This window comes from Trachurus japonicus, chromosome 23 (genome assembly GCF_045865225.1).
Source record: "Trachurus japonicus isolate A0001 chromosome 23, Traja_1.0".
Taxonomy (NCBI): Eukaryota; Metazoa; Chordata; class Actinopteri; order Carangiformes; family Carangidae; genus Trachurus; species Trachurus japonicus.
The window spans coordinates 23,416,508-23,441,407 of record NC_140929.1 but is presented as its reverse complement, the minus strand read 5'-3'; the positions used below and the strand labels follow the sequence as shown (position 1 = coordinate 23,441,407).

Here is a 24,900-nt window from a genome sequence, read left to right as displayed (position 1 = left end):
GAGCGTCTCCGCGGTAACTCTGCCTCCACGTGGTTTTTCTGCACAGTGAGCTTCACGGCCTTCACACAGCACTGACTGCGACTGTGGCTGTTTATCTGTCAAGTCTTAACAGGTTGAAAGTTTCTCTCCACTCCCACACACACACACACACACACACACACACACACATTCCTCTGTGTGAAAGTCTGACTCAGACACTCCCGTTTTTCTTTTTTTTCATGTTACAGCAAATCTCTCCTGTTCTGTTTCTCTTCACGCTCACACACCGGGATCAGTTTAGCCTCATCGTCTCTGCAGAGTTCAAACACTTTCGCTGTTATAATCCACGCCTCAGAAAGTGCCTCTCTCTTTCACACCTCTGTCCGTACTTCACACTGAGGCCTGGTGGAGAATAAGAAGAAGATAATGAAAGCGGAACAATGAGTGATTTTTATTAAAGATAGAAATTGATCCACGGTTTATTCGTCTTGGTGTTTGACAACATTTGCTGCGTTGGCGAGGAAACCCCGCTTCAAATGTGACAAGTAGAAGTGCCTCTGATAGGTGAGCGAGCATGCAATCAAAACACACAAGTGCTAATCTGATATGGCAAAGCCTGGTGCTGCAGAAAGTCCCGGCGGAGACGGGGCTCAGGGATGCTGCGTGCTGCTGAAGAGCAGGACGGGACATGTCGAGTCATTGTGAAACTGTAAGAGTTCATCGAGGACTGATAAACACCAGCAGCTTCATCTCAGAAGGGAAAAAGAAACTCTGTGGTGAAGGAGTTGACATGAAGTGATCTTTAAGTGCCAAGATGGTAAGAGTTTAGCAGCTGCACCATATGATACTGTATGATGGAGCAGATAATGAGTTCAAAAACTATAGTATGAAAGGAGGATTAAAGAAAAAGAAATCAAAACGAGCTATAAGAGGCTTCATCCCATGGTGCATTAGAGAAACAAGCCAGGAGGTCAAACACCTTAGAAAATACATCAATACAGCATCACAATGGTGGAAAACTGAGAAAGCACAGAGACGTGCACCGTAACCTCCATCTGGTCTGGTACTCACTGTCTGAAACCATTATCCCTGTATTGTTTATGGTTCTTCTTGGCCTTTTATAAGTGGTTGCTGATGTGTTTTTAAAGGAGAGGTTTGAGTGTGCATGAGAATACAAAGAGGAAGAAATAAAAAAACATTCAATATACTTTTGGCCAAATAGTGCACCTGTGGTAATTGAAGTAAGAAAATACAGTTTTGTTTATAAAAAGCTAAAATGTAAAACTTCTATGACTTGCATCTTGGCTTGTTTGATATTGAAAAACTGAAAATCACAATATTTAACCCTATATAAGGATTATTTTCCTCTTTTTTTTTTTTACTTTGATATGTGACCAAACTTTGAACTTTGTTTGGTAACAACATCATTTTTACCTGTAATGTTTCTGCTCCCACCCCCTTCTCACACAACAATATCATTTATTGCAATATTTGGGTTCATATCAGGTAACACTTTATAAAAAGTACACACTATTAAGGATTAGTTAAGCATGAAATACTGAATTCATCATTTATAACACATGAATCCTCATTAGTATGTAGTTTATAAACACAGTTAAAAATGTTTTACTCATCATTGATAAGCACTACCTGTATTTATAAACTACATGAATAAATATTAATGTGTTATAAATGAAGAATTCAGTATTTATTAATGCTTAATAGTGTGTAAAGTGTTACCCTGTATCAAGATATCAAATTTTGTTTATCTCCCAAAGATATGGCTTGTTCCAATAAAGATCTAATTTGGTAGATGTTAGACTAACATGACAGAAGCTGAATTTAAATAAGAAGAATAAAACTGAGGTAATAGGCAGATAATGATGAACTTCAATGAACCTGTCACTCTTTTCTTCACCTCCATGTTGACAGCCAATGAGTGGAGGAGAGCAGGACAGGACAGGACAGGTGGGTGTGGGGGCGGGGGTGTAAACTGCTTGTTGACTGATGGAGGAGCGTGGGAACACATGGCAGAGCAGCGCCTCGTTAACCTAACGCTCTGTGAACCAAACACCGTCTGTCTCCAGCCAAATGAAGCAGCGGCAGCGGCCAAACAAGAAGTGATTGAAGGAAACCAGCGACGTGAGGTTTCCCTCCAGGAGTGATTGTCTTGGATCCTGACAGTGATGAATAAAACACAGAGACGCATTTTCACCAAATGATGAAGGGATGAGAGAGACAGAGAGAGAAGGCATGAGTCCTGTTTCCTCAAATCCAGCTGCTCTACTTTCCCTTTTTCTTTTCATGTTGTGCTGATGCAGCTTCAGTTTCCGTGGCCGCCCTTGTTTTTATGCTTGTTCACGGTCGTCGCTACTGTAACACTTAGCTGTGTTTAAAAAAAGGATGGGTTCATTTTGGGAAACACGCTCATTTGCTTTTCTTGCTGACAGCGAGATAAGGAGGCTGATACTGATCTTGTGGCTGGGCCTTTGTACTGTATAAGGTGAAGTTCTCAGGGTTTCATCAGCATGTTCTGTGCCCCATGAAGTAAAGAACACCTCCTCTAATGACGGTAGTATATTAAACACTGTGATGAAATACATAATGAGGCTGAAGAACATGACAGTGGTTCCAAACTTCCATAAAATGCAAATGAATGTGTTTCCAGTTGAGTTGAGCACTATTTCTGTGGTTGGTGCCATTAAACCACTGTAGCAGAGGAGAACATCATTAGGTGACATAATTAAAAAAAAAAAAAAAAAGCTTCATTGCTGCAACTGACAGTATCAAAGCTGGCAACCACAGGGACTCCAGGAAGCTGCGTACTGTACAATCGTGGTGCCCAGCTGTTTTTTGTTCGCCGAAAATGGCTCCATTGTGTCGCTGAAGCCACAAACTGTCATGTCTACATTTCTCTTTGTGTAAATAAAATATCTGATACAACGTGTCAGATACAGAGCTTTGTGTGTGTTGACAGATGATACCAACTGTGGAAACAGGGTACATGTTTTCCCATGTCCTGACTGCAGCATTGTATTTACTTGTGCAATTTTATATAGTTTTGTTATATTTCAATATGTAATGATACATATATTACTACCTACTATTCATCTTGTGTGTTAAGCATTTCACACATGTTGACTTTGCTGTTGCAACACCGCAAATGTCCCCGCTGTGTGACTAATAAAGGGAAATTTTATATTAGACAAGAGTGGCATTGATCTTTTTGTCGCTTTCTTACAAACAATTACACTTTGGCAAGAACTTAATTCCCCAAATATTGAGTTACACGTACTTGATTTCACAATATTTCAGCCAGATCATTTATACTGGATAACAAAAAAAACTCCTCCATATTTAATGACAGATAGTTCTTTATGTTAGAGTGTCCTATATAATTGTTTAAATGTTTATTCTGTAGAGTTTCCGTGCAGTCACTAACAGGAGCACTCAACTAATACAGCAGATCCCTCCACAGTCAAAACACAGTCTGTCATGAAGCTGCTTTCTAATCTCACCCTTGGCCGACTGACAGCACCAAATCACTCCCTGCGAGCTGAGCCGCTGTGTTGCAGTACAATACAGAGTGCTACAGTGAGCCAATCAGATTAGAGCGTCTAATCTACCACTCGTGCGCTGCCGTTACAAAGCCGCGGCTCCAGAGGCTCCACGCCATCCATCTCGCAATCTGCTGTGCAGACACAACGCAGTGCTTCATGGGAGTACAGGAGGACGTGAACACACTAGGGTGAATACCTCACCTTGTGAGGCTGTGGTGGTGTCAGATGCCAGCATGATGACATTGTGTCCTTGTACCATGTACTGAGGTAAACATGTTTATAAAATACCTTCAGACTGTAAATAAAGATGGATGTGTGATGTTCTGAAGCTCAGAGAGAACTGCTCCGCTGTCACCATCTCTCGTCAGTGAAGTGAGAGGCTCCAGCTCACCCGTGACCCTAGTGCAGGATAAGTGGTGTAGAAAATGACCACTGAAAACCTAGTGGTCAGTGAATGACATATGAACGGTTTGAATTTGCAAACAACCACCTAAAGGTTGTGAGTAACTCTACGCAGTCTTTCATGTGTGTAAGACTGAGGAGTGAGCTTTCATTGGTCCACTCTGCTATAGCCCAGATTGGTGGAGGCTGCAGCAATGGCTCATCTTCTGAGCCATCTTCTGTAACTTTCTCCCTTCTCCCAAAAGGATCTCTGGAGCTCAGCTTTTTTGTTTTTGGGGTTCTTTGTTACATTTCTAACCAACTCTAACCAACTCTCACCAACTGTTCAGTTTGGCTGGATGGCCAGCTCTACCAAGAGTCCTGGTTGACCCAAACCTTTGATGGAGGCCACTGTGCTCTTAGAAACAAAAAGTGCAGCAGGTCTTCTTTTGTAGCCTTGTCCAGATCTGTGTCTTGCTACAATTATGTCTCTGTATGTACCGCAGATGCATCTGTGCAGTTGCAACTGTCAAGAGTTACAAAGGTTACAAAGGATTGCCCATTCTAGTAATAGATTATCAATTTACTACATTCATTAACTTCATTTAATTTATAATAATTTATAATAACTTTGGAATGATAAGGCTCCAGTGCTTCTCTACCCCTTCCAGATGCTTTTGCGTCTTTGCACAACTAATCCATAATGATACTGTAATGCATGTTTTATACACATCATTTGGAAGGTTACTGGTCAGTGCACAAATTAAAAGCAGATTCAGGTTATACAATGGCCTAAAAAGAGCAAATTAGCAACCATCAATTAGACTTCAGAAAAATGACATTTTTCATCATATAATTTGATCAAGAGAATACGGTTCTTTTTATGGATATTTCAAAAAATTCTGGTGGGCTCCTAGGCTAAAATCGTATAGTAGGTAGTGGTACTGACGTAGCCTCATGCCAAATTTCACGCTTTTATCCGCTCCGTAACGGTAAGCCCAAAAAAGTGTGCTAATCCCCCTGACTATACAGGTGACCTTGTTTTCAGTCAAAGTCATAGACCCCAGAGGGTTAAGCCTTAAAGAGGAACTACGCAGGATTTTGGAGTGGTTGTGATGGTTTAAAAAATGACATGTAACTTGTTAGAGGGAGAATGGAGGCTCTCTGCCTTCCACCTAGCGTCTCTTGGCTGAAAACCAGACTTGCAAGATCAGCACCTCTGACTCAGTGTCCCAGAGATAAGACTACACAAATATACACATCATAACACGTGTATGATAAATAACGTTATCTACCGCTCTATTGCTTGCTCTCTCTTCTTTGAAAATAAATGCACATGCCAGGAGGAGGGTTAGCAGAACAGCGGAAAAGTGACCAGACTTACATAGTTCTCCTTTAATAAAATGTAATCAAATAAATACATTTACCCTGTCATGAAGGAGAAAATTTGTTGTACAGATAAAAACCATTTTTCTGCTGTAAAGTTGAGGATTATAACATGGAAGTCTATGAGGACTGACTTGACTCATGCAGCCATGTAGAGAAACGCACTTTTTGGCATTTCCGGGTCATTTTTCAGCCTTGCACTTTGCTGACACTATTAAGTTTGTTTATTATTTTCAAAGAGCAGCACAGAAAGAGCATCTGTTCACCTTTAGTCATCAGGCTGCAGCACGGACGCTGTGCCTGTGCAGCAGAATAGCGCATGCAGACGCCGGGGTTTTATTTTGGGGTTGTGGGTCAGGTGTGGGTGCTGACTTCTTCTGTTTACATGACTCATCCTGCTCAGAAGGTAAACAGGCTGCAGAGTGAAAGTGTTACAGTGCGAGTGCTGTGCAGACTGGAGGAGGCTCAGAGAGAGACACCGAGCCGGAGCCAGAGTAGGAGCAGGGCAGAAAAGTGGGTTCAAAGTTGCGTCTCATTATGTGGGAGAAACACAAGCAGCAACCAAACACTCCCACAACAGTCTCCCTGCAGCTGTAAATAATGGATGAAGGGAAACAAAGGAGGAAAATCTGATCACTGAGCATCTGAGTTGGTCTGGAAAGTCGTCATTGTTACTTGACACAGTTTTTGTGCTATATGGAATGAGCTCCGCTGCTCTGGTGACTAAAAACTCTCATTCTCTTACACATTGTAACTATATCAGAGGTTTTGGGGTTGTGGCCTTCCACTGCACACAGGTTGGATTGAAATTAATTTCTGGAATCAATGCTAAGCACAGTCTGGCTGCTACCCTGACACCACCTGGGACTTCCTGTTTGCAACACATGTACCTTTTGCCATGTTTTTCCCCTGGTTTCCAGATCAAAATGAAAAAACGTGAGTTTTTATACAGCTGCATCTCAATAAATTAGAATATCATGGAAAAGTTGATTTCCAGTAGTTTAAAGCAGAAGTAAGTGATATATTTGTGTTAATATAAGTCTTAAATAGTTATATCTTCCGACAACAATCACTTACATAGAGTGTTTGGACTGAAACACGGGTCTCTCAGTCCCTCTGCTCTGCTCTGAGCCGAAGAGAAAACATTTATCGTATCCTACAGTTTTTATCCAATGAGGAGAGAGAACGGCATGCAGGGCTGTGTGTGCAGCCAAGGGACACCGTGAATGTGGTGACGTAGCGACGAGGACTGTTATGGTGCGTTCAAGGAAACTCGTTTTTTTCCGACCATGAAGTGGTACCAGTTCGATCTGGTACGAGTTCACGGGTCAGAAGTTACGAGTGGCCGTTATAGTGACTTTCACCGGTAAAACAGGTCGGAGAAACACGAGTGGGTTGCCTGGAACGCTACAAAGTCGTAAGTTGTGACTTGAAGCTGTAATTTACGATTTCAAAAGCCTGCCTGGAACGCAGCATTAGCGAAAACGACCGGACCACTTACTTCTGCTTTAAGTCAAATAGTCCCAACCAAGTATAGACGGACATACTTTTCAGAAGGCCAACATTTCCATATTAGAAATGCTTTTTTAATTGCCTTTTGTCATATTCAAATATTTCTTTAGATACTGAATTTAAGGTCTTCATTAAATGTAACCCATAATCATTACAATTAAAAGAAATTAAATAAATAACATGAAATGCTTCATTCTGTGTGTGATGTATTAGTTTCACTTTTTGAATTGAATTACTGACATGAATAAACTCTTATGATATTCTAATTTATTGAGGCAGACATTTGAAATCACTCCGCCCACCAGCTGTGTCTGGAATGTAGTTCTGGCTATGCATTTGCCTTGAAAACAACTCGGCCTCGTAATGTTACATTATTATCTCAGTCATAACATGGTTAATGTGCAGGTCACAACTTCTCCACAAGAGCGTTTTGGAGTTGTTGGATTGTGTGTTTGATAAGTTTTGAGGGACAGGGGACCTGTACAGTTCACTTCCATTGTGTTCGCTGAGCAGCTCGCGTCTCTGCCCCGCTGATCTCAAAACAACATGCACCGATAATTAAAGCAGAAGTAAGCGGAATGTTTGCGTTAATATAAGTCTTAAATAGTTCTATCTTCCGACAGCAATCACTTATATAGAGTGTTTGGTCTGAAACACGGGTCTGTCAGTCACTCTGCTCTGCTGTAAGCCGAGGAGAAAACTTTCCTTGTATCCTACAACCTTTATCCAATGAGGAGAGAGAACGGCATAAAGGGGCGGCCCTCTCTGTGTGTGCAGCCAAGGGATGCACGTGAATGTGGTGACGTAGGGACGAGGGCGGGGACTGCTAACTCCATCGGCTGACAGGAAGTTAGCCAAAACCACCGGATTGCTTACTTCTGCTTTAAAAGTAATGAGCCTACCCGTATGCCTATAAGAATTATGGCAATAGGCAAATTTGCATGTTGAACTATCCCTTTAAATTCTATTCAACTGTAACATATGATGTGGCGGTGGACTTACCCTGTGAGTACAGGAGGATCTGCATCTCCAGCAGAGTGCAGGTGAAGACCTGGACCAGGTTCTCCACCCCCAGCAGACTGAAGGCCTCGGCCAGGGGGAAGTCGGCCAGCGGCAGCTCCCCCAGCCCCGGCCTCTGGCACACCACGGGCTCGTACACGCCGTGGAACTTGAGCGTGCGGCCCGGGGCCGGCAGCGGCACCTCGTACAGGATGTTGTAAACGTAGCTCTCCAGTGGCAGCGGGGGGGCGGTGGCCACGGTGACGGCTCTGTGCAGCTGCGACAGGAAGTGGCGGCAGGCGTGCATGAACGGCATGGGGGTGATCAAGCACAAGGCTTTGGACACGTAGAGGGTGTCCCGCGACGAGTCGTAGCCACCGCCGGCTCCGCGGGACGAAGACGAGGAGGAGGGGGAGTCGGCCTCGTCCAGACTGCTGGCCAGAGAGTCCATGCTGGAGGAGGAGGAGGAGGAGGAGGAGGAGGAAGGGGGGTTGCTGGAGGCGTGCTCTGCATTGTGCATCTGGTAGAGGGTCTGCATGGCAGAGCAGATCTGAGGGCTGGTCACCTCCTCGTAGAAGGTGTGGACGAAGCCGTAAGTCCGAGAGCCGTCCTCCCTGGTGATGATGAAGGAGTGAAACTGAGGATCACGCTGGTCGGCCTGCGTCCGGAACGACAGGCCTTTAGGCATACACAGCTGCAGGGAGAGAGGAGAGGACAGCAGTCAGCCTATCACTTTCCTATCAATTCAAATTAAAACAAATTTTTAATGACATTTTCTAATGTCACATGTCTTTATCTGTGTAAACTGTGATGAAAAACTGTGGAAAAAAGTACAATAATTCAGCGATTATTTTGGAAATTGGAATTTTGGAGTCACAATTTCAGTTGGAATTACTGCTTTTGTTTGTGATTTTTTTTCCTGAATTTGACTTTTTTTTAAATGATGATGTGTATGAAACAAACAAACAGGTTCATCAATGTCTGAAGAACATCACAGGCCATCTCTGCAGTACCACAACACTTATGGTATGGACTCATTTTATAAACAGTTGCACTTTTACTCATGGTCATTTCAAATATAATTCCATTAAAGCAGAAGTAAGCGGAATGTTTGTGTTAATATAAGTCTTAAATAGTTATATCTTCTGACAGCAATCACTTATATAGAGTGTTTGGTCTGAAACACGGGTCTGTCAGTCACTCTGCTCTGCTGTAAGCCGAGGAGAAAACTTTCCTTGTATCCTACAACCTTTATCCAATGAGGAGAGAGAACGGCATAAAGGGGCGGTCCTCTCTGTGTGTGCAGCCAAGGGATGCACGTGAATGTGGTGACGTAGGGACGAGGACGGGGACTGCTAACTCCATCGGCTGACAGGAAGTTAGCCAAAACCACCGGATCGCTTACTTCTGCTTTAATTGTGCAGCATTTTTTTTTCATCCATTGATTCTTTCAGGCCTCACAGTTGCTGAGCTGGTATCAGTCAAAACAGTTTGCAGTGAAAACAATTTAAAAGTAAAGGAATTTACAGATGTATCCCCTAAACATAATTCACATTTTAGCCTTGAAACCCAGTTTGTAGCCGTAGAACTAGTAGTGCATCAAAAAAAAAAAAAAGATTAATAAACAATTAAATAAATATGTTGACTTGAGTGCTGAGCATCTGGCATAGGCATACTGTTTTCTGACATTTCACAGATAAAGGGATTTTTCAATCAATCACTTATGACAATAATTAGCTGCAGCCATGTAAGAGTGAATAATGCGTATAGTGATATTGCCAGTGTGTGTTTGTGCGTGATGTTTTCACAGCCAAACACACACAGACTGTTGATGTAAACACCCAGTCAGCAGCAGCCGGCTATAAATCTCACTTATTAGCCTCATTATGTTGATTTGGCAGCAAAGAGATGAACAGGAACCAACTTGAACACGAAAACACACACACACACACACACACACACACACACACACACACACACACACACACACACACACACACACACACACACACACACACACACACACACACACACACACACACACACACACACACACGCGTTCCAAGTGTGTGAGCGCTTACTCATCCATAAACAACACACTCATCAAACAGGCCACATATGTAAAGTCTGCAAACATCAACAAACTCATACATTTACATCGAGGCGCTGCTGTTTATGTTCATATGTACGTGATCTTTTAACCAGTTGTTCTATTGCATGCACATTTTGTTTTTACAGAAAAGTGAAACACACATAAACACACAAAGGCCTGTTGACCTGATTGGATTATGCATGAGTCATGTTTTTCACTGATCAGAACTGACAGATCATCTCTCCTCCACGCCCAGCCTGATGAGTCACCACCACAACCACATCTTTTATTTTTGAGGGTGCTGGGGGCCAGGGTGGTGGTGATGGTGGTGGGTTCGTGTTTCACCTCAGCCACGCCGAATTGAGGAAGTCGATGAAATCAAAGTAAAGGCAGTTTGGCAAGCGGCACGTAAAAAAGAAGTAGGAATCAACAGGCCAGTTGGAGAGCGAGCCGGGGCGCGTTCAGGATGGTTGAGCAACGTTAATGTGACACACAAAGCGCGATACGTTCGCGTGTGAACAAATTCTCATCTGACCTCAGTGACAGCGGGAGATGAGATGAGTCAGTCGTTTTACTGTTAACACTGTTGATGGTGTGAAAAAAAAAAACAGAAATGAGGACAACAGGAGAAGATGAGCTGAAACGGTTCATTGTTTACAGAGCAGTGTGTGTTCTCATTGGGATGGTACTGTACACTGTAAAATGTAATTTTGATCCTTACTTAAAATAAAGAGTGATCTTGATTGATATCTGGTTCATTTTGTTGATCCTTTACACGTCTCAACTTTCTGGTGAGGAAAGTAATTAAACTCATCAGGCTAAAGTAACCTTTACTGAAAGGTATGAGTGAGGATTAATCATCCTCAAAGAAAGGGTTAGGGTTAGGGGTTAAAAAAGAAGGAGAACAACAAGTAGGCCCATCCTCTGGAGAAACTCACTTGGACTTTGGTGCTATATTGGATACTCTAAATCATTCTTAAAGGAGAATTCCGGTCATTTTGACCCCTAAATCGTTGTCGTGATGGTCACCCAGTGTTGGTTGGAGCAAAAAACAGAGTTACACCATGGCTAGACAGCGCTAGCGATAGCAACAACCCTAACCTATGGGGGCAATTTATTCAACCACAACAAACACTCAAAAAACAATCAAATATCTATGGTACATGACTGGAATCCTTATGACACACCACTTAACTCATATAGTGTACAGTATAAACTAGGGCTGACCCGATTATCATATTTTGATAATCGAAGCTTGGCGGACATAAAATCGATCAAAATTTAAGCTTCGACGGCCGGGGGGTGCACGATCGTAACGTATAAGCTTCGATTTTTTTGGGTCAGCCCTAGTATAAACTTTGTGTTTTTCGGGTCGAGCAGTGCAGTGGTAATGTCCAAAATATCTCAGACCGTTTATTTTTGTAAAGAAATCATCACAACAAGGAAAAAGTGTTTGTTTCTGTGGCGGGGAGAAGGCGCTCTGTGATCGGATAGTAATGTCTTTCCAGGACGTTTCAGAGTTGGCTACATGCAAAAACACAAAGTTTACACTGTTTATACTGTACACTATATCAGTTCAGTGGTGTGTCGTAAGGATTCCAGTCATGTACCAGAGATATTTGATTGTTTTTTGAATGTTTGTTGTGGTTGAAAGAATTGCCCCCATCTGTTAGCGTTGTCGCTATCCCTAGCGCCGTCTAGCCATGGTGTAAATCCGGTTTGCCTGCATCAATTTTAGTCGCGTTTTTTGCTCCCCCCCAATACTGGGTGACCATCAGGACAACGATTTAGGGGTCAAAAATGACCAGAATTCTCCTTTAATTATGTTTTTAATATATTTAACGCATGTGTAAGTGAATGTGAGTATTGTTTTTAGAGGCAACACAAGTAAATTTCATTGTATACTGCAACAATGACAATAAAGTCTTTGAATTTGAGCTAAATTTAACTGTCTGACATGAGTTGTCTAAACACAGTTCTTTTCAGTTTAAACAATTTAGAATTAATGATCTACTTTACTTGGTAATTTTGAATTTGAGAAGCTAGGCTATATAACTTGTGAGTTTTGATTTTTTTTTTTTAAATAAAATCAACAAATTACATTTTTCAGTGTAGATATGTTGCTAAAGGTGTTAACATAGAAAGTAAACAAAATTCATAATTGAATTTGCTGAATTTGTTATAGCTCATTCTGTGTTGCCTTCAGGTAACTGTGTTGTTACTGAGGAATCTGGAATGTAATAGTTTCACACCAGCACGCTGTTGAGGTGTGTGAGCGAGTGAGTGTGAGTGTGAGTGCGCTGCAGACAGGAGGAGAGGATGATGGGATGAGCAGGTGACGGAGGAGGACAGGGAGGAGAGAAACGACGCAGTTTCCACACAAACGTCTCGTAGTTGTCGTCGACAGCGACACGGCTCGACCGTGTTGTGTCGGGTTTCAGCCGCTGCATAAAAGGCCTGTTTCCATTCTGACGTAAGACGAGAACCGCAGCTGAATTATTTAGCAGCGCTGACACCAGGGCAGGTGGAAAAATAAGCAGCGACCTTCAAAACACACACACACACACACACACACACACACACACACACACGCTGTACATCCACATGCAGAGTTGCCTCCTATTGTTCCTGTCAGAGTCTCTTTAGTGACAGTTTGGCAACTTCAGCAGAGCCTAATTAAACAATCACACCTTTCAAAATTTAATTCAAGGGCTTTTCAGAAGCTCTCAAGGTCTTTGTGAGATAAGAGGACTGAAACTTGATATGTGTTTGAGGGCAGGTTAAAAATTAGTCAACTAAGCAAAAAGGAGGCGTCATTAGAGGTGGATATCTTGTTAACGCTTCCTCTGGTCGCTGTGTTTGATATTCATTTTGCAGTGGTTTTATCTCATGTCACCATCGTCCTTCTATGGATCAGGACTGATCCTTGATGTTTGCTGCGTTTTGAACTATAAAGATCAATTAAAATCGCTTTTATAAATGGGACTGTTCATGTATTTTTGGAACAAAAATACAGCCAAGTATCTAAGTCGAATGCAAACCAGTGACACTGCAGTTCAGAGTCGGGCTTTGACCTACTGTACAGTATAATCCACCGCAGGGTTTGAGTTTCTGGATTAAAAACTTGCTCTGTTTTCTAAAAATATCTGTGTTTATATCTCTCTCTTTGTCAATCTGTTTTCTACATTTTATGCTCTGCATACTATATCAGTTTGTTCAGTTTTATACAATCTCTAATACTTAAAGCTTCAAGAAAATCTATTAAATAAAAAAGTCTGCATTTAACCTAAAAAAAGGTTAAATAATTCAAATGGATTTGTGGACAACAAGAGGTAGATTATGTGAAATTGGTGGCTCAACTTGTATCTGTTCTGAGTGATTGTTGGGTTCATACATGGGGGGCCTCATCACTGCCCCCTCACTGAGTATACCTGGATATAAAGTCCTATGTCTGAATTCAGGGCCTTGAGGCAGACACAACAGCCTTGTTGGCAGGTTGATACACAGGCTATAGTAGGGATATTATATTTAGGCCATGGGGAGGTCGGCCTTAATCCTGGCTGTCCTGTTCAAGTGGACAAGACAAGTGCTCAACAAGACAAGTTGTTATCCTGTGTGCTCCTTTGATGTTGGTCAATTTAACTGAGAACTCGGAGTGTTTGATATCAACGCTAATTAACCAATTCCCTACAGCAGCCACCTACCATGTTGACAGCATCCTGGTCGAAGGGGTTCCACTCCACATTCTCAGGGTAGCGCGCCAAGACTTTGGACTTGAACGTCCTCTTCAGGGGACTCTGCTCAAAGTTCTCACCTGGAGGGGCCAAAAGACAAAGGAATCAGTGACCGATGGGAAATGATGATGAAATATGTTTCTGCTGCAAGAACCAGGGAAGCTTCAGACAGAAGAAATATTCATGTTATGTATATAATCATGGCAGAATAACATGGAGCTGTGGAGATTACAGAAGAATGGCAAACAAAAAAGGCAGCACCTCATCCACCATTTGTGGTTTGATTTTGTGTGTTGAATATCATTTAGTGCACACATTGTTTCCGCTTCATGATAAATTATAACAACTTTAACATGATCATCAAAAGTCCCCATTAGCCTCAGTTGCACTTTGTTGGTGAATTATTAGCATACTTAAATGCTAAACTAATGTTAGCACAATGACATCAGCATTTAGCATCACAGATGTGCTACTTTAGCCGTTAGCATAATTGTAACTTTATTGTTACTGTTGTAACAAATGTGAGCTGGAAAGACTGAAATGTTGTTGTTGCTACAACTTTAAATAAAGTTTGAAAAAAAAAAACTTTAGCCGTTAGCCTTGTTAGCAAATGATCGGGCTAACTGAGTCATTACAAGGTCAAAACTTTTAGTGCTGCAAATGTGCATCAAGTGCTCAAAGCATCACTGAGCCAAATCAAACACAACTACAGGCTAATATTAAAGGTCCACCCATAGGCTGGGGGTGGGAGGGGGGCTTCACAGTTTTGCTCAAGGGCTCATCAGCAGGTTGAAAACTTGCTGACTCAGAGGCTCCAACTTTCTCCCTGATGAAGTGCTGATGGTGACCTGATGCCGGGGTCAGACCTGCAGCTCTAATGACTCTCTGTGGGCCTTAAAATCTCACCACTAATGCTCACACCATTTCATTTCCTTTCAGTGAGCACCTCGCCAAACCTGCATTGATTTCAGACACTGTAAGTTAATGGGAGTGCTGGTCAATACACCAACCTTCTTATGATTAGAGTGAGGTCATAAGGTTATTGAAGAGGGATGAAGGATAAAGGTGAATATGGCTGATATAAGCTGTGCAGAATGGTGATATTTAAAATGATCAATTCATCATTTACCGCAAGTTACAGGCCAGAATAAAACTCTTGGCTGTTAGTCTGCTGTTCAGTGTGCTCTCTGGGTGTTCACATATAATTACAGCTTTATTTTGTTAAATACCATACGATGCAAAGTTGGGTTTTGGGTCCATGGCTGCTTTGTTGTGACATCACAAAGTTACAGAATTCCTGACAGCCGTTTTTTTACGACTCAGTTTCTGTGATGTGTGATTTTTCATTTCTCATTTAACTACTTTGCATGCAGCATTTCAGTGAACCACACAGGTGAGACGCCGAGTTGCATGTTACCAAACAGTGTGAACTGTGACCCTGGCCTGAGAAACTGGGGCTGGTGCTCAGTAGGGATGTCACAGTGACTTGTTTTCACAATTAACCGTGGTATTAAACGCCACAATTAATTAATCGTAAAGATTCCTAAATACCGTCACTTCCCAAAAAGATTATGTCGGAACCATATCGGCAGATGTGCACCAAAATAAAGGTAAATACTCAGATACCGGTCCATTTAACTAACGTATCATTGAATTGGTAGGAAATTAAATGTTAGCCTGTCATTTCTATTTAAAAAAAAACAAAACAAAACAAATAACGATTAAAATAAACGTAAACATTTGGTATAAATGATAACTTGTTTCAAACACTTCCCCTGGGGGATAATTGGTCATATATTAATAGATACATTATATTTTGTGTAAACAATGAGTAATGTAATTATATTTGGACTATATTTTACACATTAATAGTGTTGTGAAATTGATAAATGCATAATAATCGTGATTATCGTAATACCGTGATTATTTATCTGACAATAATCGTACCAAGAAAATGTATAAATCGTGAAAAAAACCAACAGGTTTAAATATTCAGGTGTGAAAACTGTGAGAAACAATCTGCCGTGATACCGTGAACATCCCATTCACCCCCACCCCCCACAGTGAACTGGTTAACCTGCACCAAGGCTGCCGTCATGTTAGATTAGTGTTTTGAGGGTGAATGTGGAGAAGACAGCAGCTGACTGAGTAAAAGCAGACATGCATGCAGACGGAGTGAGGTCAGGTGTAGCGCTCTTTACCTTCGGCTGCAGCATCTGGATCCCTGCCTTGGCGGTCTGCTTCTAGCCATTGGTACAAAGCTATGGACGAGCCACATGCAGACAAACATGGAGCACAAAACACACAAACAAACAAAAAAAAGGGCAATGTCAAAACAAATGCACACAAAAGCACATTAATAATGCATGAGAATGAGTTGAGCATGAACATGACACATACAGTATCAATGTAACAACAGAGCAAGACACGGCATTTAAGACATAGCACACATGGGGTTCTGAAATGGCACTTTAAACCCGTATTATGAATTTGTGGCTTAAAGGGATAGTTCAACATTTTGGCAAATTGGCCCATTGCCATAATCGCTATAGTCATAGCAGTAGGTTCGTTACCTTTAATTGTCGGTGCAAGCTATTTTTAGAACGGCGGAGCGGAGCCGCAAGCTGCTCAGGGCTACGCTATGGAGGCTAATGGGATTTCTTGGTTTCCCTCATCAAACTCATCAAATACACAACCCAACAACTCAAAAACGCTGTCGTGGACAAGTTGTGAGCTGCACAATCACCATGCTATGAGATAATAACGGAACGTTACAAGACAGAGTTGTTTTAGAGGTAAATTCATGCAAGACCGCGTTGCCTTCAGGGACAGTTTTTCAGCAAGCAGACACTGTATTTACCCTGTATTTACCTGAAAATGGCTCCGTTTCGTAACGTTCCATTATTATCTCATAGCGTGGTGAATGTGCAGGTCACAACTTGTCCACGAAAGCGTTTTGGAGTTTTGGGATTTTGAATTTGATGAGTTTGATGAGGGAAACCAAGAAATTCCTTTAGCCTCCGTAGCGTAGCTCTGAGCAGCCTGCTGCTCTGCTCCGCCGTTCTAAAAATAGCTTGCACCGACAAATAAAGGTAACAAACCTACTGCTATGACTATAGCGATTATGGAAATGGGCCAAAGGCGGTTGTTGGGTCATCATCAGGCCTTGTGTTTGGCCTGAGGAGACTTCAGATGAGTACAAGGTGCCGTTTCAGACATGCAGACCTCAGTGATCATGTGAGTGTCGGTGCTGTGGTGATGGGCTCATGAGTTATGGTTTAGTTAGTGAGCAGCTCTTCAGAGTCAAACCAAGCAGGAGCATTTACACAGCAACAAACAGATCCACGAGCAGCGGGTCACTGATGCTGTACTGAGATCAGTCCAGCTCCAGATGGTTTCCAACCAGAGAGCAGAGACAATTCACAGCTGGTAGGGATTTTTTATGATTTTAGTGGTACTACCTCAGCTTACTGCTATTGGTTCTTTTAGTCGTCTGTCAGATGGCAAGCAGGTTTGCTCTTGGGCCAAGTTGTTTCTAATCCATTAGATGGGAGGTCGGAACATAATCAAAGGCTAATTTAAGAAACTGATTGATAAAAATGCAGCTGGAGTTTGGTTAGTTGCTGTGGCCTACAGTCACATTTTGATTGATTTATGGTTCCTTTTCTCATATCTCAGAGGTCTGTCAAGCAAACAAATGAACATTTGAAACTTCTTGTCAGTATCTTTCAGAATAAAAGCCCAGAAAACAACACAACACAAAGTACTATAGAATAAGTGATTCTACAGGCAATGGTAAAAAAGTAAGAAAGAAAGAAAAATAAATAGGCCATAATAAGCATTCATCAGGTGGGGATAGATGCTCTATAAATGTGGGACTGTCTGAGATTACAGATTACAGAAAATAATATGATCACTCTAATCTGCTAACCAGATATCATTGCTGCTATTCAGTTTTAGCTCGCAGGCCACCAGCTGCCAACCACTGGTATGCACTGCACATGAATAAACATCTATGATGCCATGCAACTAGCTGTATCAATCAAAGGGAAGATTATTTGTGCATAGGTGTATGAATATGGATAAAATGATGCACAAGGCATCATAAAAAAATGTATTTGATGGATTGGTGCAGCCATAAAGAACAAGAGTCTCCAGTCTGAATAGGTGTGGAGCTTGAACAGGCTGATACACAGTGTATTTCATGATGTCTGGTTGTTAAATGGGTTTAAGGGGCTCTTCAATGATTTAGCACTGCACTTCCATAAAAGCTGTTGAATTAACAAGAGTCAGATTTAAAAATAGAAAAAGTCAAAATTGAAACACAAGAGGCCAACACATTATCCACAATGCATTGTTTCATTAAACCCACTCTATCTTGTGAAAGCTTTGTCCTTTTCAAACTTAAAGGACAATTCCAGGCGAATTCAACTCGGGGGTGTACAGTATGTTCCTATCATTTTAGGCCTAAAAGAAGGAATCTGAAGATCTGAAGAAGAGTTGATATTCCTGTGTTTATGACACAAACGGTAGCTTTCCCACTGCACCTGAACACACCGAGCACGGCAACCTGGGTCTCGTGTGAGACTCTGGGAGACTTTGAATTAGATCGAGTTTTACAAACATGTCGGCTTGCTTGAAGTAAATAAACTTCTCGGTGCATGTTTGAGTCGCCATCTGACGCTGTCTGTGGAAAAAAATTGCAGCTTTGAGGGATGTAAACAGCCTAAGCAGTGGAACTTGCATCCGCTCCCATTCATTGCTGCTGTGGCGATGCAGGGACAGACACAACTACCGCAAAACAGGAGCGATTAAACTGAAAATCTTCAGATTCCTTCTTTTAGACCTAAAATGTTAGGAAAATACACCCCCGGGTTGAATTTGCCCGGAATTGTCCTTTAAAGCTCCAGTTTTGTTACCCATGCTGTCCAGGGTTTCCCGCAGCGCTTTCCTGTTAAGGCGGCCGCCTTAACAACAAAGAGCTGCCGCCTAAACTAACATCTTAAAAAAAAAATGTAGCGATATTCGCCGCCGCCGCCGCCGCCCCCCCCCCCCCCCGTCGGACGATGGCCGCATCCTCTCACACACATACACACCACAGAGAAGCGCGCACGCATAACAGCAGCGCGTGTTGAAAGCGAAACTTTAATACGGCACGGCACGGCACCCCCCGTCGATCGACCCCCCCCCCGTCAACAGATCTCCGCGCTACCCCCCCCCCCCCCCCCCCGTCAACACATCTCCGTGCTACCCCCCCCCCCCCCCCCCGTCGACAGGTCAGACACCACCTTAACTAACAAATTTTCTGGGGGAAACACTGCTGTCTATTCCCAATTTCCAAATTGAGATTACCCCAATGACATCATTATGACATCACTGGGATCAGTTCACAACTCTTTTCACCCTTCCAGTGATAATTGCATTTGGTGTAAATAGGCTTATATTGTCTACTGTAAATGTCTAGATTACGCCACAATATAAAGGAGATAATCTCCGTGTTGATGGGCCGAGTGAGAGAAACAGATAGTAGGCTAATCCCTCAGAGGGCATCTCCGCTGGTGCGGTCCGAGTCACCAGGCCGAAGATTAGAAGCTTTAATCAGTTCTACCTAACCCCCCTGAGGGAAAACCAGGCTGAGCGCTTCCTGTTCGATATCAGTAGCGTTGTGAATGCAGTGATGTAAGTTCTCAGGTTATAAAATGGAATAAGGTGCAAAAAACGTGACTGATAGTGTATGATGTGTGAGTCCACGCGGCTAGATACGCACAGACACACACCTCCAGTGTTACATAACTCCAGAACATTTACTATATCTGCTGTCTCTGCAGTTTCCTCCTCTCTCCTCTCTCCTCGCTCTGCTCTGCTCTGCTCTTCCTGTCAGCTCGCCCTCCTCAGCCAGATCAATGACTCTGTGCTCCGGTGTTCAGGTTCCTCCCACTGACACTGCACTAATAAGCATTGTTCTATAGATCCTGAGGGCCAGGTTGACTGGGGGAGCCGGGAATTGAACCATCGACCCTTTCAACCACCTAGAAATAATAGATAGGCTATGGAAAATGAACCACAAGCTATCGGCTAATGGAAGATGAAGAAAATCAATCGCAAGGCAGAGCTGACGAACTTCAACATCCAGTCTGCCCCGTCATTCTGTGAAATGAGGTGTCGCCGAGTTGAAAAAAACGACAGATAAGTCAGAAAAGGAGGGAAACTCCTCAACTGCTGTCTAACAGGAAAACCACACACACAGCGCTGCTGGCAATATCTGCTCATTACATCACTGTGCCGCCGTCTGTGTGCCAGGTCTGCATCTCCACACACACACACACACACACGAACATACACGAAATGTGGTCACACTCACAGGTCTAATGCCCTTTACGTTTCTACAGATAACATGGCAAAGACACACACTGCGCGACAAACATTCTCACGCCCACGGATTCGTGCACGTAATACCTATGAAGCTGTTTTGACTGATTGCAATCACCAGAAACGAGATCAACTGGCGCCAGAGAAGATGCAGTTCGTCATCATCGGTCTGCAGGAAAGTGTAGTGTACCATACTTAAGATTATAGATTCATTATTGATGCTGCTTCAATTCTACTAATATCTAAATGGCATTGATGTTGCTCCTCCAGCTCCGTGCTCATAATCCAGTTTCCTGTGCGCAAAGGGATTAAATGTAGTTTTAGCTATAAAGTATATTAAATCCCATCATACATCCAAACCAGCGCTAGTGAGTGTCCTCTGAGCCGTCGAGGACCACTGCTTCCAAAAATTTACTGGAAACACATCAGAGGCGTCACTGTGCCACAAACACACACACAGTCCAACACAAACAACCTGACAAAAGCTGCAATGAAGATTTCCTACAGTGAGCGACTGGAAATTTACTGAACCTTTTTTAAAAAACCATAGCTAGGTCTGTCACAATCATGAAATTTTTAGTTGAGGATTAATTGCCATACAACCCTTACAGAGGAACCACATGAACTTCACATGTGAATTCCCATGTGAACCCATTTTCCACATGTGGTAACATGTTTTACACATGGTAAGATATGTGAATCACATGTGATTAAAACTGCCTGGTAGACATTTCTTTATTTGCTCTTTTATGTAGGTCTATCTTTCCCAGTTTGTTCAAAGTTTTTAGATGTAATTAATTTACCTTTGTGTATTTTGTTTACTGTTTTGTACACACACAAAAATTTAATTGTGAGTGGCAGAAGTAACTTTGTATGTTTCCTGAAAGCAACTACTGTATTGTAATGCTCTCACAAAATAAAAAATGTCAAAAAAAAGAAAAATCACATGTGAAGTTCATGTGGTTTTTCTGTAAGGGAAATAATTGCGATTAATGATTTAATCGACTTTTTCTAATAATTTTATGCCACTATTATAGAATAAGCCTGAACATAGTCCAATAATACACATACACCTTATGAAGAAGAAGAACAGCCCATTTATTGGCTCTGCAACTAAATCCATGATGCTAATGTCAATAGATGTTCAACAAAATACGGTCGTCTAATATTAGAAATGAGGCGCCACGAGACAAATAGTGTGAAGTGCTCCATTTGTATGTTAATAAACCATAAAAGAAGAAGGGGGCACAACGTGATGATGTCATTAAAAGAGAACCAGTCAAAACAGTGAGTGTAAATCTGACATTTCTGTTAGTTTCATCCAGCTGTTTTAAAGGAGACATAATGATGCCCTTTTTCCACAAATTAAAATAGTTCCCAGGTGTCTTAGAGACATGTCTGTGACATGCTGTGGTCAAAAAAAGCCCAAGGATCAAACATCAACATCAAACCCCTTCTACCGGTCCCAGGTAGGGGTGGGGTTATGCAAATTCGAAAGCTAGTTAAATCACAGGAAGACATCTGAGGGAACAGCTCATAAAACCACATAGATTTCAACCTAGGAAGCCTGCACATTACAGATTCTTTTTGTCGATTCTGTCATTTTGGGCAAGACAAACACCCAAATATATGTTAAAGAGCCTTCAGAAAGTGATATTTCCATAATATGTCCCCTTTAATACAGATGAATGGAAACTAGGGCTGTCAAACGATTAATTTTTCTAATCGCGATTAATCGCATTTTTTCCATAGTTAACTCGCGATTAATCTCTATTAAAAATATTATATATGGCGCTTTGGACTTTCAACACTCCAAAGTGTTATAATCTCTAGACAAACAACTTTTAGACCAGACCTAGTAGGCCTACCTAATCATAACACATGATGCATGAAACTCACACAGAATTGAAACGAATTGCATCCAGTGGAAATTGCCCTTTACTTTGCTACACCTCTGCCTGGCCATGTGCATTTGTTGACAACAGAAGCCGTCAAAAAATCAATACATGGCCATGTGCATTTGTTTACAACAAAGCCGTCAAAAAAATGAATGGATGGAGCTGTGGATATATGTTAGACTGTGTATATTTGTGTAGCAACCAACTTGAAGGTGCCTTACCGCCACCTACTGGACTGGAGGTCCCACACTCCAGTCCTCCAGTCCAGCAGACAGAGGACAAAATGGGCTGCGATTAACCGCGATTAAAAAATGTAATCGCGTTAATTTTTTAATTAATCTCATCGCGATTAACGCGTTAACTCTGACAGCCCTAATGGAAACCCTTTTAACAATTATGCAAAAATAATTACAATTAGCTCAAATAATTGGGATCAGCCGATTGTGTAATAATTGTAGCAGGCCTAAACATATAAATACTGACATGATTTAAGTTTGCTTCAAAGATTTACAGCTTTAGTAGGAACCAATGGAGCTGAGGGGAAGTCATAATGCAGTGACAGACAGATTGAAACATCATGGTTTTGGTGTTTGAATTGAGATATATTGAGAACATCACTAACTACATCTATGGAATTCAGCACTCTGAAGCAACATAAACCAACCCTGACTGTCATTTCCTACATCTGGTTTGTCTTGGCCTCCATTCACATTCACACACTGTGGATGAAGTTATGTGAAGCTCCGAGCAGCAAAAAGTTTCCTATGTTCCCCAACATCTAAATGTCACACTACAGGGTGTGGACAAAACACTGGGTCTGGAATGCAGCGGCTGCTTTAATGACACAGATGGCGATGTGGTCAAAATAGAAATGCACCGACATCATGAACACAGCTACAAGGGCAGCTGGCACCGGGTAAAGAGGCCGAGGCCAAACATCAACTTTGATCCATATTATTATCTGGATCTGCACCAAACTGGACAAATTGATGTGATTCTTTTGCATCACGATCCAAACATGACTTCCATCGACCAAGTTTAGTTCCAACTTCCAACCAACACACACAGATGAAAAGATAATATATAAACTTCTAACTCAGTGTCAGTCTGACTTGTCTCCATAGAAACAGTTTTCTAGTAACCAACAACAAACATTTGGTGCAGCATCACCAAAATAAAGTGAAGACCTCGACATGGCCTCTTAGTTCAATGACTGAAAAACATCGTAAATGCTGCAGAGACGCATCAAAATAGTGGAGGTTATCATTCCGCGGTGCTGTGTTTGTGTGGTTACAGTGTTTTTGTTCAGCCTTGGTCCCAGGGGTGAACCAGGCTGAGTAATTCTTCCTTCAAACCTTGTGGTCTCTTGTCAAATTCAATCCTTGTAAATGCAAATTAATTCTCTCCACTGCTCCACCTCCAACATCTCTCTTTATCCTCCACACCAGGAGTCCGCAACAGAGAAACTAAACCTGAGACTGAAAGACAGATGGTTTCACAACAGTTTGCATTTCGTGATGATAATGATCTTTTTTCTTTCTTTCTTTTTTTTTTTTACATACTTGTACTGTCACTGATGTCCATATAGGTAGCAATAACAAAAAACTAGAATGGTACCCAATAGAGCACAAACCTCCACCAAGACCATTATCAACTGGATCTGCACCAAACTCTACCAATCACATACATAAACACCATTAAAATGACTAATAAAATCAATAAATAGTTGAAATGTCCTAAAAAAGTGATAATAAATATATCAAATTCAGATTTTACCCCGAAAGCCAAATGGGCAGAATGTATAGCCTAATAGGTTCATCCTTGGTTCATTGCCCCATTCCTAAGGTGAATTATGTTAAAAAAACAAAAACAAAACATACTGTATAGGTGAAAAGTTAATTCATAACCTTCTTAGCAGAAGTAATGATTTGACCTTTGCCCTTGTTTAGCAAATGAAATCAATTCTGTTGATAAGTCAGTGTTGATCCCAAAGCTCACAACAACTCTCTTGGTCTCTGTATTGATGCAGGACATTGACTGTTCTAGCCACTTTCATTTATTACAATACGCTGATCACCACCCTAATTCCCACTATGACTGTCACACATTTAATCTAATCTGATGTTTTTTATTCCCATCATGATTACGCTTTTCTCCGCAACCTCTTCCATTTCACTGGTTTGTCTGTTTACATTGTTTTATGAAGTGTTTAACCATCCGCACATTTGAAAATCCAACCGGTTTGTCTTCACCTCCGTCTTTTTCTCTGGTATAAAACTAAAAAAAAAAACTGACTTTGGGACTGTGCGGTGAACTGGTCTGATCAACACCCGGGGTTACAACGCATGGATACACACACCACACACAAAACTCCTAGAGGGGCCCGACAAGAATCTGACCTTTACAGGAGGAGCAGGAGGAGAACAATAGAATCTGATTTATCGTCTTCCACTTCCCGCCGTGATGTTCTTTATCCTTTCGTTGCTTAGAATCTCTTTACATTAAAAAAAATTCAGAAGTCAGCGACTCTTTATTCCCTCTATACTAACAAGGTCATTAGCGAGCCTGTTAATTACAGATGCATCGATTCTCTATTTTCCCGGCTGATTGCGATTTTCCGCTGCTTGAGACTGAAAAGCGAGGATGATGCAATTAAACTAACGTTTGGCTGCAATCATTTCCTCCCTTCTATGCATCGTCCTCTTTTTTTGGTGATGATCATCAAAATAATGAGGTCATTTCCATTAATAGGCACTAGGCACCATGGCAAGGCCCCGCAGGAGGGGTGTCCCACCCCGATTGTCAGGGGTGGGGTGTCATGTGACACACACTGCATCATTAGAGCCACAAATCACTTAATGCACCTCTAATTACAAACAATAGGCCCCAGGAGGAAGCTGCTCACACACACACACACAATGCACACACACTTGTAAAGACTATGAGAGTGAGAAGTATGAGGCAGCTTGTCATTAGGTACACACTGGAGG

At 41.9% G+C, this 24,900-nt stretch overlaps 1 protein-coding gene across 7 annotated transcripts in view; it reads right to left on the bottom strand.

Annotated features, from left to right (window-relative positions):
- Positions 1-24,900, bottom strand: part of dennd5b (DENN/MADD domain containing 5B) — an 86,470-nt gene that overhangs the window by 36,256 nt on the left and 25,314 nt on the right. For 4 of the 7 annotated variants that reach the window (XM_085769786.1, XM_085769782.1, XM_085769783.1 and 1 more), the window contains exons 2-4: positions 15,845-15,904; positions 13,614-13,723; positions 7,821-8,511 (exon numbers count right to left, since the gene is read on the bottom strand). In XM_085769786.1, the coding sequence (XP_085625912.1) occupies positions 7,821-8,511; positions 13,614-13,723; positions 15,845-15,904 (861 nt within the window). The remainder of the gene's footprint in view (positions 1-7,820; positions 8,512-13,613; positions 13,724-15,844; positions 15,905-24,900) is intronic. The other 3 variants (XM_085769788.1, XM_085769789.1, XM_085769784.1) reach the window with 1 other exon arrangement.